Source organism: Vombatus ursinus, unplaced genomic scaffold (assembly GCF_900497805.2).
Source record: "Vombatus ursinus unplaced genomic scaffold, bare-nosed wombat genome assembly UNPS02014210.1, whole genome shotgun sequence".
Classification (NCBI taxonomy): Eukaryota; Metazoa; Chordata; class Mammalia; order Diprotodontia; family Vombatidae; genus Vombatus; species Vombatus ursinus.
The window spans coordinates 310,750-326,886 of NW_020953988.1; the positions used below are offsets into that span (position 1 = coordinate 310,750).

The 16,137-nt window shown below is 38.5% G+C and overlaps 2 protein-coding genes across 2 annotated transcripts in view; one reads left to right on the top strand and one right to left on the bottom strand.

The window, feature by feature from the left end:
• Positions 1-1,734, bottom strand: part of LOC114041925 (vomeronasal type-2 receptor 26-like) — a 200,930-nt gene extending 199,196 nt beyond the window's left edge. Inside the window, 1 exon segment of the mRNA XM_027860609.1 lies at positions 1,512-1,734. Coding sequence (XP_027716410.1) covers positions 1,512-1,734 — 223 coding nt within the window.
• Positions 1,735-1,982: 248 nt separating this feature from the next.
• The window catches only part of LOC114041926 (vomeronasal type-2 receptor 26-like), a gene marked incomplete at its 5' end in the record, with an annotated part of 80,765 nt that continues 66,610 nt past the window's right edge, over positions 1,983-16,137 (top strand). The window contains 2 exon segments of the mRNA XM_027860610.1: positions 1,983-2,179; positions 7,179-7,470. Of these exon segments, the coding sequence (XP_027716411.1) occupies positions 1,983-2,179; positions 7,179-7,470 (489 nt within the window).

The window sequence follows — 16,137 nt, forward strand, 5'->3', positions numbered from 1 at the left end:
GCAGTTTTGCTTGGTAAAGTGCAGTTGAGCCTAAGTAATAGAGGAGCCTAAAACTTTACTTTACCCTCTTCAAGGAAACCCACAAGCAGAGTATGCTCATCACATAAGGCAAACATATTAATGATCTTGACACCTGTGTACTTGAATCAGACTGTCTTGCTTTGCTGTTTGTGTCACCAGCATGTAACACAGTGAACAATAAAATTCATTTTCCTTCATTCATTCCATTCATCTAGTCATTCACTCATACCACTGTCTGTGTCCTTCCTTCCCCAGGCCACATGGGATGCCCATGATTAGTGGCAATATTGAGATAGACTGGTCTCCCAACCAGTGGCTTCAGGCAATCCCTAAGTCTGTATTCTTTCTCTTCCTCTGCAGAATTTAACCCAACATGCTAGAATGCACAGTTACATCTCTGATGTCTTGTGCTTAATAATTTCTGAGGTACCTCATAACTCTTGTGATCCCTGAAGATAGAATGAGTGTAAAGAGGATTCATAGACAGATGCAGGTTCACTTGCGTACTGAGTGGATGATCTATGCTTGTGCAGTTCTCTAGGGGGCAGTAATGATTAGTAGAAAGAGATGTTGTTTTGGATTAAAAAAACCAGAATTCATTGCTTCTTATTATGTAAATGTAGGGAAGTCATTTTTACCTTCCTGGGCACAAGTTTTCTCATCTCTAAAATGAAGACATAAAATCAGATTATATCCAGGGTCTCTGGCAACTATAAATTCTTTATCATCATCATCAAAAGAGCAAAATGTATATCCCCAGATCGTGTCATTATAGCCTTCCTCAGGTAGGGAATATGTGTCTGCATGTGTCTGAAAAACTAGTCATTGGAGAGTGGCATTCTATCATAAATTTTCTGGACAAAGTAACATTTGAGACTCTTATTTTTTTTTTAATCTCTAAGGCTGTAATGCTATGATCCTGCCCAAAGATTAAAGAGAGAAGTAGGAGAGAGGATTTGTGTGAACTGCAGTGGCTCAAAAGAAATGTGAGATCCTCAAATTTAGAGACATCTCCACATCAAATGTTTGCATGGACTGTTTGTGCCCGACTTGTGGTGGAGCATCCCAAGCTGGTATTTACTTGGCTGATCAGCCACAGTTGGACACACTGTTATTTGACTCCAGCAATGTGATGAAATTTTGGTCCTCTTTGAGAATGAAGGACAACAAGCATCCAACCAACATACTCTAACAGAACTTCAGAATAGATTATACTGAGTCCTGAGTATGAGGCTTAGATTATACCCAGCACTGGGAAGTGGGGGGACATCAAGACTTTAACTCTCACAGGGTATGAGGGCAATTGCCATCTATGAATGTTATTTTTTTTTATTTTATCACCTACTGGGGAATTTTTCATGAGTTTTAGTGCACAGAGGCCATTTACTGAACTCAGATCACAAAAATTACTTTCCTAAGAAGGCACTTCTATACTACAGCCTCTGCTGGGATCAAGGGAAAGAGAGTGCAAAACATAATTTTGTACTTACGTTTTTTTCCCCTTTGTATGCAAAGACTCAGGTAGAGACGCCCCAGGCCCTCTGGTCCCCAGAGTTTTTCATCAACCAAGACTTCTCTATGGAGGCTAGAGTGGGAGGAGTGGTGCCTGTTAGAATGTAACAATAAGGATGCTAGGAGACAGAGTTCACTCCAGAAGTTCATGAAACTATAAAGGATCCATTCATCTTGCACCATTGTCCTCATCTTGGACATGGGCCTAACTAATGTCAATTCTGATTGCTCAGGTATGGCAGGCAGACAAGAGCATGGAAACCTCCTGAAGGACAGGTCTTTTTTAATGCTAGACAGTTCCCCATCAATCCATGGGTGAAGCAGCTGACTTTGCTCTGGTCTGAGTGGCAACTTGGTTTCCCCAGGCTTGGAATTTTGGCTAATTTTCAGGAAGATGTTGCCCTATATTAAAAAAAAGTATTTCTCAATTGTTTTCTTCCTTTCTTGTATCTCTGATGCTGCAGCTTCCAGGCTCTGGGTGCAGGACAGAAAAGCTTCCCTGCTTCCACCAAATTAACCCTGTAGTTCCCTGAGATGGGGACATGCTGATTGGGATATTTTTGTCCTTGTTCTCAGTTGAAGTGAACAGGGTTACTGGAGCAGAACTGTTTGAAAGTCCTCCTAACAAGGCTTGTAAGCCTTTTCAGTAAGTGCCTCTCATTCTGTCTGGGCTCATTTGCACTGTGCTGATTAAAAAGAGGTCCCTATAGATGGAGCAGAAAGGCAGGTCCATGCAGCTGGGACAACAGGTGTTCTCTCACCTTCTTGTTTCTGAATTTTTTCCCATCCTTGTCAGTTAACCCTATGTCTGATTGCCTTTCAGATTTAAATGAAGTGAACCTCTGTCATCTACTTCCCCATTTGCACTCACCACCAAAGGGACCATACTCAGGAAGCTCTGTCCCAAGCAGGTTCAGTCTTTTATCACTCTGCCTTCCCTGGCCTGACCTCATGTTGATATTTCAGCCGTGGAAGTAATGGAAGTCCTTAGACCCAGGTCCCCTGGAATTCAGTTAACACCTTAAAACAGCAGAAGTTGTTGAAGCCTATGCCCCTTTCCCATCCTAGAACAGAGTTATTGCTGTTGAGTGTACTGATATTAGGCAAGGAGAAATTTACCCCGTCCACAGGAATGAAAGCCCCTACATTTTCTCTCTACATTTGTTCATCTGTAAACAAGTGAGTGCAACCATTTATGGAGTTTTGGAACCTCCTTCAGTGAAGATACTATATTCCTCTCATTTCCCCTATGGGTGGAAAACATACTGTTCCATTTTCTCCCTCTTGTGAGTGTGGGAATTTACCATTTTCCTCTATTCTTGTCAGTTGTTACTTGTTCATGATAATCAGAGTGGTCCAAACCAAGAATCCCAGACAAATCTGACTACACCATCCTGAGACAGAACCTGAAGCTGAGGGCTCAGGAGATTTAAGTTTATTAGAAAGAAAAGGTATGCCCAGGCTGCAGTTGCAACAAGTAAAGGGTGAGATTTCAAAATTTCTTTATGGAATGCCTGCTATTGCTCAGTGATATCTGGAGATCTCTGGTTTCCTCCAGGTGATATGAGAAGGCTTGTTGTTTCTCTAGGTCAGTTTGACTGAACTAGAGGTATTCAAGAGAAGCTGTACCAAGGTTTGTGCTGCTGGCCAAGCCATTGTTTTGTGTTTTGTTGTCTATTAATTCCCTTGGCAGAAACCCTGTTTACATAGCAGGAACTCTGTGTGTAGCAATGCAATACTCACACGTAAGCCTCTGTGAGTGTGCACTGCAGAAATGGGATTCAGACTAAAATACTCTATTTCCTGAATAATTTTCCTTGGTGAGAGCTGAGGAGTAACAGGTTAGCAGTTGACTGTCTCTTGTTGTGACAAACAGACAATGGGATTCATTTGATGGGTCTTTGGCAGATGAGCATTCTAACTTCATCTGTAATTCTTGTAGCCAAATGCTTTTGTATATCTTACATTTTCTGTCATTTTATAAATCTCTCTCATTTGTTATAATTCCATTCATACTTTTCTTTTATCTTATAAGTAAATATTTATGTCTCTATTTTTTCTCTAAATTACACAATTATTAAATCATTTTAATCATTGGTTACCTTTTTAATGCTTTAATGAATTTCTTCATCTTTCCAGAGTAAAATATATATATATATATATATATTTCATGAAAAAGGAATTTTAAGCATTCCTGATGAAAAGACCAAAACTGAATAGAAAATTTGACTTTCCAATTCAAGAATCAAGTAAAGCATAAAAAGGCATAAAAAGAAAGACAAAAGGGACTCAATAGGCTGAAAACTGTTTATATTTCTATATGGGAAGATACAGCATGTAACTTATCATACCAATAGTGCTCTCACCATACCTTACCATACCTTGGCATACCTTTGCTCTCCAAAATTTGCACCTTCTACACCAACATTCATACTCACCCTTCCTTTTGTAAATAACACACTACACAATAAATTGAAGACTGACATTAATTGACTAAATGATTTTGAAAGAGGAAACACAGAGTGAAATGTCATGGACAGGTTGATCATTCAACTGCAAATCTAGATACAAAAGTTCTAGTCTCAATGCTTGAACCAGTGAATAGTGTACTGTTGAGTAAACATTTTAACTTCTCCAATCTTCAATGACCTCATTTGTGTAATGGGCAAGTGTATCCATCCATGTTTCCTGGATATCCTTTCCTGGAGATACTTTCATGGATTGGAAGTTAAATAGCTGTAATTTTACTTTTGGCTTACAACATGAGTGGTGTTCCAGCAGAGGATCAACTTCCCTGATGATTGAGGCAGCTGCATGGGGCAGTAACTGGAGGGTTAAACTAGTGTAATGGAAAACTGAAGCCAAATCATGTCACAGGAACTTATTAGCTGCATAATCTTGGACAAGAAATTTAACTTTCCTCAGTCTCAGTAGCCTTTTCTGGAAAATAGAGATAATAATTGCACCTGTCTTATGGGTTTGTTGTGAGGATCAAAAGAAATATATATGTGAAGCACTTTTAAAATCTTAAAGCACTTCAGAAATACTAGTTATTGTTGTTGTTATTACTCTTATTATACTAATAATTCTTATTTTAGTTGGTAAAAGAATACCATATATCAAGTTACATAACACTCACCTGTGGAAATTTGTAGAGGTCAAGCAGAGTTCCCATCTGAACAGATAGAGCTGATGTGGCTCCTCCAATAACAGCTACAGACTTGTCCTGCTCCCAGCAGCTGTAGTTAGGGATGAGCTGGCCCTGCCCAGACAGCCAGTGCAGGGAGCTCTCCAAGGTCCTGTCATCACTATGGCAGGTGTTGTAGAGGTGGAATCCTAGGGAAATATTGGGCAACAGACTGGGATCCCTGTTAATGTCTTCTACAGCAAACACTAGAGCCAGGGCCTGCTGGTAATTTTTGTGCAGCCACCTGTGTGTAGGGGAAACGTCATAGAACATTAGCACAATCTTCAAATAGAATAGCTTTCAGAAGAATGAATTCCCCAGCCATTTGAGTCAAAACTAAGGACTCCAACAGTACTTCAACTCATTTTGTTTGTATTTAAAATACCCCCCCATGTTCCTTGTTCCTGTATTCTTCCAGTAATTCCTGAGATGAGGAGGACTAGTGGCTTTAAGTTACTGTGCTATTTTACCTGCTTGAGTCACTCATTCATTCCACAAATAGATACTGAGCATCCAGCATGGATTAGATCCTGTAGAGGATGTGAATTATCCTTGACTCTACAAGGACTGTGGTGTAGTGAGAAAGAGAGAATATATGCACCAATAATATTAATACAAATGTTCAGGTTGAATGCCACTGAGATTTGAGAAAGCTAAGCAGAGGGAGGCCCCATCCCCTTGAAGAAATAAGGGAAGGCTGGGCTTTAGTCTTGTGCTTTTTCCTCTTTCAATTCCCTTCACAGAAACCCTGGTTTACATAACAGAAACTCTGTGTGTAACAATGCAAACTAACAGAAAAGCCTCTATAAGTCTGCCCTATGGTAATGGGAATCAGACTAAAATACAACAATTTCAGGAAAATGTACCTTTTTGATAGCTGAGAAGAAACAAATTAATAGGTTATTCTGCCTTCTGGTTGTGAGAGACAGACTATGAGGTACCATGGATGGTACTTTGGCAGATGGGCATTGTGACCTATTCTCTACCTTCTTGTAGACAAAGACTTTTTTATCTTATCTTCTGCCACTTTGTTAATCCCTCTGAATTCTCTTATTTCCCATTATACCTTTCTCTCCTTTTATAAATAAGTATTCATGTCTCTATTTTTGTCTAAAGGACAAAATTATTAAATCATTTTGACTATTTGTTCCCTTTTTAATGTTTTAATATGCTTTTTCTTATATTGTTTGCTTTATTATTTATCAACTAGGCAGAATTGGTGGTTTGACTTAGAGGAAAAGGAAGGTTCAATGATCCTTTGGTGAAACTTTAAACAAAAATTTTGTTCTAAGTCAAATGCCCTTTCAAACTCTATGCAGTCTTTACATTTTATCTTAAGTATGGCACTCCTTGGTGTGAGTATAGACTCTCCTTCTGTTCTCCCTGATTCTAATTTAATGGAAAATGAATGAAGAAGGAAAGAATGGATACAGAGTCTTAAATTCTCAGAAACCTAGCAAATGACTTCTCAAGACAGAATTGAAAATTCTGTGGCTACTATCATGTTAAGAGCAGTAGCCAGGGCTTGGTATTCTATCTTGCTCACATTCTGCCTCCATTAATATAGGCCCAGATTGTCTGAGAGGTGATAACTATTGGAGAAATCTTACCAGATTGTACATAATTTTAAAACATTGCCAAGAAAAATAGAGGTATTTGTTCTTTGCTACCAGCTTCCTGGTTGGAGACCTAGAACTAAGTCACAATCTTTGAAATGACTTTGGTTTTCTACTCTTCTCAGGCCCTACATGAGAGGAAGAGGAAATAAGGAGGGAGGGAAGGCTGAGTCAGGAACTCAGCTTTCACTGGTGATATAAAACAGGACCTGAGTAAGATACTGGGAGCACGAATGTTCAGTACATCTTATTCTCATATTCGTGTGAGCTTGTTTGTAGCATTTCTTCTTCTTGGAATGACATCTTCAACCAAATAGCCATCTGTCAAAATCATCCTCACTTTTCATGGTCCATGATACCCTCAATTAAAGTCTTCTCTTATTCCTTCAGCAAGATGGGGCCTCCTTCTGCTTAGCTTTCTTTGATTTCAGTGCCATTAAACTTTAATATATCCCCTTTAATATATCCCCTGTATTGTTATTGGTGTATCTATTTTTTCTCTTACTGTACCATAGGCCTTCTAGGGTCAAGGACCATCCAGATCATCTATAGGATCTAGTCTATACTAGATGCTCAATACCTACTTGTGGAATGAGTAAATTACTCAGGTGGGCAGAGTCACATAAAATTTTAAAGACAACAGTCTTCATCATCTCAGGAATCAAATGCAGGGAAGAATATAGGAATAAGACACATGGATGAGGCCATTTTAAATACAAATGAGATGAGGTGAACAACTATTTGAGATCTTAGTTTTGATTAACATGGCTGAAGAATTCTTCCTTCTGAAAAGTATTTTTTTTTAAAGCTTTGATAATATTCTATGGCACTTGCACCTCCAGGTGGCTGCACAAAAATTACCAGCAGGCCCTGGCTCTAGTGTTTGCTATAGAGGAGATTAACAGGGATCCCAGTCTGTTGCCCAATACTTCCCTGGGATTCCACCTCTACAACACCTACCACAGTGATGAGATGACCTTGGAGAGCTCTCTGCAGTGGCTGACTGGACAGGGCCAGTTCATCCCTAACTACAGCTGCTGGGAGCAGGACACGTCTGTGGCTGTTATTGGAGGAGCCACATCAGCTCTCTCTGTCCAGATGGGGTTGCTGCTTGACCTCTACAAGTTTCCACAGGTGAGTGATATTGAACCTCATATATTCTATGCCTTTATTGACCAAAATAATATGACTATAATAACAGTAATAATATAACAGTAGCAATAGCAATAACTAGCATTTATGAAGACCTTTATGGTTTTAAAAGTGCTTTTAATATGTATTTCTTTTGATCCTCAAAACAAACCCACATGGTAGATGCTATTATTTCCCCCATTTTACAGAGGAGAATACTGCTACTAAGAGAAACTGATTTGCATGTTCAAGGTCATTCAATTAAAAGTTTCTGTGGCAGGATTTGATTTAAGGTCTTGATACCAGTTTAACCCTCAAGCTGCTGAACCACCAGCTGCTTTCATCATCATTTGATCCTCTCTTGGAACATCACCCAAATTGTAAGCCTAGAATGTAATTGGAGTCATTTAGCTTCCAACCCATGAGAGGATCTGAGAGGAAACCTAGATATAATTGCCCATTACACAAATGAAGTCATTGAAAACTGGAGAAGTTTGAATGGTCACTCAACATTGTACAATTCACTGGTGCAAGAATGGTGGGACTAGAATTTCCACGCCTGCACTTCCAGTTGAATGATCTATTAGTCTATTACATTTCACTCTATATGTTTCACCTTTCAAAACATTTATTCCATTAATGTTAGTCCTGAATTTATCAAGAAGAGTGTTGTTTAGAAAAGAAAAACTGAGCATAAACACTGGTATAGAAAGTGCAGATTTGGGAGAGCAATGGGAAGAGCAGTGGGTAAACAATGGTAAGTGTCTATGATGTGCTAAAAGCATCATAGCGGGGGATGGAGCAAAGACGGCAGAGTGAAAGCAGTGACTTGCTTGAGCTCTCCCCCAAACCCCTCCAAATACCTGTAAAAAATTCAATCTAAACAAATTCTAAAGCAGCAGAACCCACAAAAAGACAGAGTGAAACAAATTTCCAGCCCAAGATAACCTGGATAGTTGATTGGAAAGGTGTATCACACCGGGCTGGGAGACGAGCACAGTATGGCATGGGCACACAGGCCACAGCGACCCTGGAGCAGGCCTCAGAGGACTGAATTGCAGACAGCTGTCGTGGTTTCCAGACTTTTCAACTCATGAACGCCAAAGACAACTTAGAAGGTCAGTGGGAAAAGTCTGTTTCTGCGCTGCAGAAAGAGAAGCATAGTGGGGTTCCAGCCCATCCCCAAGTGCTCCCGGGGTGGTGGCTGCCTCCTGATCTTCTAGCCCACAGACTGAGGGGGAATCTGGCGACTGATCAGAGGGGGATTGCAGGGATCTCTCTGCTGGTGCAGGATTCTCTTGCTTTGACTGTGCTTGGATCTGAGTCAGTTCTGGGTGGTGGTCCTGGGGCAAGGAGAAGCGCTGGCATGGTGGAGCTTGTAGTGGCTGTGGAGAGGAAACCCTCCTCACAGCTCCAAGAAAGAAAAGAGTGCTCATAGACCAGAGCACAGGCCAGGAAAGGAGTAAACACCTCACCCTTGATCATAGCACCTTGGAAGAACTGAAAATTTACAGGTCCCTAGAAGTATCTCTGAACACAGCTGCACAAAACCCCTGAAGCTTGGGACAGCACATTCTCCACACTGGAAACAGACTCCTACTTTAACAAAGGGTCTATAACTCAAGTAATTGGTTGAGATCATGAGCAAGCAGCACAAAAAGAGTCAGACTATATTATCTTACTTTGATGATAAAGAAGATCAAAACATACAACCAGAAGAAGACAACAAAGCCAAAGCTCCTACATCCAAAACCTCCAAGAAAAATATGAATTGGTCCCAGGCCATGGAAGAGCTCAAAAAGGATTTTGAGAAGCAAGTAAGAGAAATAAAGGAAAAACTGAAAGTGATGCTAAAGAACTGAAGAAAATAACACCTTAAAAATAGCCTAACCCAAATGACAAAAGAGGTCCAAAAAGCCAATGAGGAGAAGAATTCCCTAAAAAGTAAAAGTGGCCAAATGAAAAGGGAAGTCCAAAAGCTTACTGAAGAAAATACTTCCTTAAAAATTAGAATGGAGAAATTGGAAGCTAGTGACAATTTGAGAAATCAAGGCACTGTAACACTAATCCAAAGGAATGAAAAAAATAGAAGAGAATGTGAAATATCTCATTGAAAAAACAACTGACCTGGAAAATAGATCCAGGAGAGAGAATTTAAAAATTATTGGACTATCTGAAAGCCATGATCAAAAAAGGAGCCTAGATATCATCTTTTAAGAAATTATCAGGAAAACTGCCCTGATATTTTAGAACCACAGGGCAAAATAGAAATTGAAAGAATTCACCAATCACCTCCTGAAAGAGATTCCCAAAGGGAAACTCCTAGGAATGTTGTAGCCAAATTCCAGAATCCCCAGGTCAAGGAGAAAATATTGCAAGCAGCCAGAAAGAAACAATTCAAGTACTGTGGAAACACAATCAGGATAACACAAGATTTAGCAGCTTCTACATTAAGGGTCCAGAGGGCATGGAGTATGATATTCTGGAGGGCAAAGGAGATAGGACTACAACCAAGAATCACCTATCCAGAAAAACTGAGTATAATCCTTCAGGCTAAAAAAATGTCATTCAATGAAACAGGGGACTTTCAGGCATTCCTGTGGAAAAGATCAGAGCTGAATGGAAAATTTGACTTTCAAATACAAAACTCAATTGAAACATGGAAGAGATAAACAGTAAAGAGAAATCATAACAGACTTATTAAGGTTGAACTATTTACATTCCTGCAGGGAAAGATGATATTTGTAACTCATGAATCTTTTGTCAGTTTTAGGGTAGTGGGAGGGAAAAATTGTATATATGTATGTATATATAGATAGAGGGCACAGGGTGAGTGGAAGATGAAGGGGTGATATCTGGAAAATAAAATTAAGGGGTGAGAGAGGATTATACTGGGAGAAGGAGAAAGAGAGAAGTAGAATGGGGTAAAATATCTCACATGAAACAGACAAGAAAAGGGTTTTACAGTGGAGGTTAAATGGGGGAAGGTGAGAGGAAATGAGTGAATCTTATTCTCATAGTATTTGGCTTAAGGAAGGAATATCATACACAATGGGGTATGGAAATCTATCTTACCCTACAGGAAAATAAGGGGGAAAGGGACAAGAGAGAAGGAGGATGATAGAGGGGAAGGCAGATTGGGGGAGGGGATAATCAGAAGCAAACACTTCTGAGAAGGGACAGGGTCAAAAGAGAGAATAGAATAAATGGGGGGTAGGATAGGATGAAGGGAAATATACTTAGTTTTTCATAATAGGATTACTATGGAGGGATTTTGCATGACTACACATCTATAACCTGTATCGAGATGCTTGCCTTTTCAATGAGGGTGGATGGGGAGGGAGGAAGGGAGAATATTTGTAACCCAAAGTTTTAAAAACACATGTTAAAAAGAAAAAAAAAGAAAAAAAGAAAAGCATCATAAGTACATTTAAGAATTACAGGTGCTATAGTAAATTCCTGACATTGCTCACAAATAGGCCAGTAACTTTCCTGAAAAATACAGAAGACATATAGACATATGTGATATGAGGAAATTCCTTTGAGAAGACAGCTCACCTTTTAAAGCCTGGAAAGAGTCTTCAATGAGCACTTGACTTGCAGGTGGGGTAATCTGCATTTTAGTCTTGCTGTTTGCTAAACTTTATCAATACTTCTCAGGAAGATAACTGACTACTTTGTTCAGAACAAGAATGGAAGTAGTGATTGCTTCATGCAACAGAAACAAAGAAAGCTATAAGTCCTTGATTTCATTGAAATGCAGACCAGTGTTTGGTATGGGATTACTCATGTCAAAAGATGAAAGACTGAGGAACTCTTTCTATATCTGCACAGCTCATGTTAAAGCTTTCATAGTTTCACTCAATATTATTTAATTCCCAATCACTACACAGATATAGATTCAGCATTTGGTGGCCTTGTAGTAGTAGATTGGGGGAGCTTTGTGGTGTCACTGGCATTGGAATTGCAAACAGTTCTGATCATACACTTGGAGACCAGAGTGAAAAAGAAAAATTCCAACCTTAAAGGACAAAGGAATTACTCTGGGTTGGGACTTGGAAACCAGAGTGAAATCTCTGAGTCTAAGAATCCATGTAACAGAATTCTTATCGCATTTTTGCCAGATGATATAGTAGCATAAGGTCTTGGATAGGGAAGAGGTAGACTGTTGTGTCCATTCTGGTGTTCTTTTTCTTTGATCCTGATGGGGTACGACATGACAGGGGAGGAGGAATATGTCTGCTTCCACAAATGGATAGGTTCCTTTATAATATGATTGTGGATACATGTCTAATGTTCTAATATCCAACAATGGTGGTAGTGGTTAGCAAGACCTGACATCGATCCCATTATGGGGTCGATGACCATTCTGGTGAGACCAGTCTTTTGTTGAAGGCTTGAACAAGGACTACCAAGTAGTTGGGCAGAATTTCTGATGCCTCTTTGTGAATAAATATGACATTTCACTTGTGCTTGACTTAGTGATGGGCACCTAAGTGTGGCTCAGTGGATGGAATGCTGGGCCTGGAGTCAGGAAGACTCATCTTTCTGAGTTCAAATCTGGCCCCAGACTAGTGGTTTGGCCCTAGAAAGTTCACTTAACTGCCTCAGTTTTGTCATCTGTAAAATGAGCTGGAGAAGAAAACGGCAAACCACTCCGCTGTCTTTACTGTGGAAACATCAAATAGGGTCACAAAGAGTCGGACACGATTGGGAAACCACTGAACAACAACAACAACAAAAGTCAGTGGACTTTTGTCCACTCATCAGTGGAGTGAAATGATGGTGGGTGTAGAGAGTCATGAAAATCTGATGTGTTCAGTTCTGTTTCTAATATTCTTCAAGTGCCTGAGAGCAGTAGAGGAGCATCAGACAATTTATATGCAAGTTATAGCAAACATTTTAGCTGTCTTCAATTCCTTTTTTATTTATATTTTTATTTTGATCAATATTTACCCATTACATTAAATTTTATTTAAACACTCATCTTTTAAAATTTTGAACACAAATTCTCTCCCACCCTCTCTCCACTCCTTTACCAGTTTAGAAGGCAAGTAATATAACAATTACACATCTGAAGTCATAAAAAATATATTTCCATATTAGTACCGTTGTCCAAAAAACCCCACTAAAATGCAAGAAAAATAAAGTGGAAAGAATAGGCTTCAATCTGTACTCCAAATCCGTACTTTTCTTTAGAAGTGGAGAATATTTTTCATCATAAGTCCTTTGATGACAACGACCCATTTCCTACGTGGATCTTTGGATAATTGTATCAATTGTAATAGCTAAGTTTTTCACAGTTGATCCTCTTTACAATATTGTTGTTACTGTGTATGGTATCTTCTTGGTTATATTCACTTCATTTTGCATCAGTTCACATAAGTTTTCCCAGGTTTTTCTAAAACCACCCCCATCATCATTTCTTATAACATAGTAGTATTCCATAGAAATCATATACCACAACTTGCTCAGTCATCCCAAAATTAAGGACATCCCTTCAATTTCCACTTGTTTGCCACCACCAAAAGAGTTGTTTTAAATATTTCAGTCCTAAATATTTAGTTCCTTTTCCCTTTTCTTTGATTTCTTTGGGATATAGAACTAGAAGTGGTATTGCTAGGTCAATGTGCCGCCATAATAGATTTTTATGGTCAGGTTCTTCTTTGTTGTTGTTTGCCCATTTTTCCAGCCTTTTTCTTGACTTTGTTGAAATTTGGTTCTGTTCCTACCATTGGGGAGGGGAATGGGACATTGTCCCAAGTTTCAAGTTTTTTCACATTACTGTTTTCAGAGCATGTTCTAGGGGTTTTTAAGATTTTGGTGCTCCCAAGATGGTGTGATCTGGGATATATTTGGTCACTGTGCCTCTGATCCCATGGTGAAGCAACTGATACAACTCTTCAGGGTTCCTTCTCCACTGTATCACAAGCAATACTGCTGCGCAGGGTCCCTGCTCCCTCAGCAACAAAAGCACTCCTCCCTACTCTTGAACTCTGACCCAGAAGTGGGTATAGAGATTCCCAAACTTATTTGTCTTACCACCCCCTTTTCAAAATAAATTACGTGGCACTCTCTCACCTTGGAATTCTAATTTATTTAACCCTTTAACAGTTTTTTAAATTTGCCTCATTTAAAAATATATTTTAATGACACATCTTAAATTTAATAATTTATTGTAAATTTGTGGGTTTTTTCCTGCATTGAAATTTTAATAACACAATATTGCATCATGTAACTGTATGGCATCATATTGTAAACAAGTCATTACATGCACATATTCCTACCAATACATCTGGACTTAACTACAATAGAACTTGACCACCAATTGGTTATGACTTGCATTTTGTGTGTTTATTTGGCAAATAATGTAATCACTACAATTTCAACTCTGTTATGCAACAGATGAAACATATATGAACTGTTTTTCAAAATTTTCTTATCTTCTTTCCTTATGCTTCCACTGCCCCCTTATTTTATTTAAAGCCCCCCCATTATACCTGAGGCTACTACCACCCCCTGGATCATTCCAGTACCCCCCATGGGGTGGTATTTCCCATTTTGGGAACCTATGCACAATGGAGTGGACGAACAGTTCCTGGTCCTGTGGCTAGTGTTAGCACATAGGTCCTTGTAATCTCCTTCTGACCATTTGCCTTATTCCTTTACTGTCTCTAGCTCAAGAGCTCTCATCACTATTGCTTATGATGTTGCCACAATTATTCCCACTACCAGTGTGGTATCCACATAAGCTCCAGGTCAGCCCTCCCCCATGTGTAAAAGACCTCTTTTTCCAACCTTTTAGTTTCTTTTGGGCTTGAAGAATGTTTCACTCTGATCTTTTGTCGGCTCTGTCACTCCAGAACTTGATTTGAGTGATTATTTTAAAGTTGTTTAAGTGGAATCAGTTGTCTTCAAATCTTAAAGCTTCCAATTTGTTGCTTGACTTCCCCTATAGATTCAATGTGATGTAGGCAGTGAGAATGCTCTTAATATTCAGTCCTGCAATTCCTCTTACATGTTATTCCATGAAATGGAGGCATTTGTCACACCAGTAAACAGAGGGATTGGAATCTGAGACAAATTCCTTCAAAAGGTTTTGCAGCAATTGTAACACTATTACTATTTATAAGTGAAACCTTCAATTCACCTCAAACACTAACAATTATAAATGAATATTTAAAAGAATAATATTTGACCTTAGAAAAATTAGTGTGCATGTTTACAAATGTCCTCATTGTGGGAAATGAGATGCTTTTATTTATTTATTTATTTATTTATTTTGCTTTCCAAAAGATTGAAGAATGGTAAATGTTCTGATTTTCAAAATTGAAGAGATTATGGAATCTTAAATCTCTATGCTAATGATCCTGACTTTGATTCCTGGGAAAAATTGAAGGTGGAGCATTAAACAGATAGTGGCTATATCTAGAAAAGTAATCAATGATTACAACATGGCTTCATTAAGAACAGAGCAGATCAAAAATAGACATTTCATTTTTCACACAGTGTTACTATTCTTGTAGGGGAAAGAGATACTGTGGTACATATTACTGTAGTATATATCACATTAAAATATAAAATATGTTATTTCTTGGAAAACAAATTATTCATTTGTTAAGAAAAGACTTAAGCACCAGCAAATTTCATATATATATATATATATATATATATATTTTTCTGGTACTGAATGAAGCAGGCAAGGTCTAAAAAATCTCAGATTTTAATACATCACACACTCAATATTGTAGTCATCCAGACCAATTACACTATTGTCCAGGTGTATTTATCCCATGGATGTTTTTGTAACCTCCATCTCCAAGAAAAAATTGCAAATTACAAAACTCTCCTAGGTGATATAATCTTCATATCTAGCCCAAACCTGATCTTAAATGTACCTTACAGACTGTATTAAATTTTGGATACTTCTCTTCCCTTCCTCACTCACTGTTTTTTTTTTTTTTTTACCTCTAGCTGAGGATACAATTACCAAGTCTTTACTACTATTCATGGAAAGAACATGACAATAAATTGCTCCATATCTCTGTTCAACATCCCAGTGAATTCTCAGACCAAAACATTTCTTCCTGGGCAATACTTCACTATGATATGTTTTGTCTTCTCCAATATAAATCTAATCTATCAGAAGGAAGAATTGTATTGGTTTTTATTATTAGTATTTTTACATTTAGCACAATACCTGGAAAAGGGTAAGCACTTAATAAAGATTTGTTTCATCCATATATTCTTTCATCTTTTCATTCATTATGGGTCATTTGGAAGCCACAAATCTTAATGTAATTCTCAGCTGCATTTTTAAAAAGTAGCTTTCAGGAATAAGGAAGTGATTTACACCTGCATTTTGCACTGAGATTTCATCTTGAGTGTTGTGTTTGGTTTGGGGATCCACACTTTGAGGAGGTTATTGATAACCCAGAGAGGGGCAACTTGAATGGTCAAGGATGTTGAGTTTATGTCATATGAGAATTGGTTGAAGGAACTGAAAAAAAACCTGTAGACTAAAGATGCAAATGCTCAAAGGGACAATGATGCCTATTTTCCAATATTTGAAAATCTGTCATGTGAAGGTGGCAGAGTGGATAGAGTACCATGCCTGTAGTCATTCATACCCAAATTCAAATCTAGCTTCAGACACTTAGTAGTTGTGTG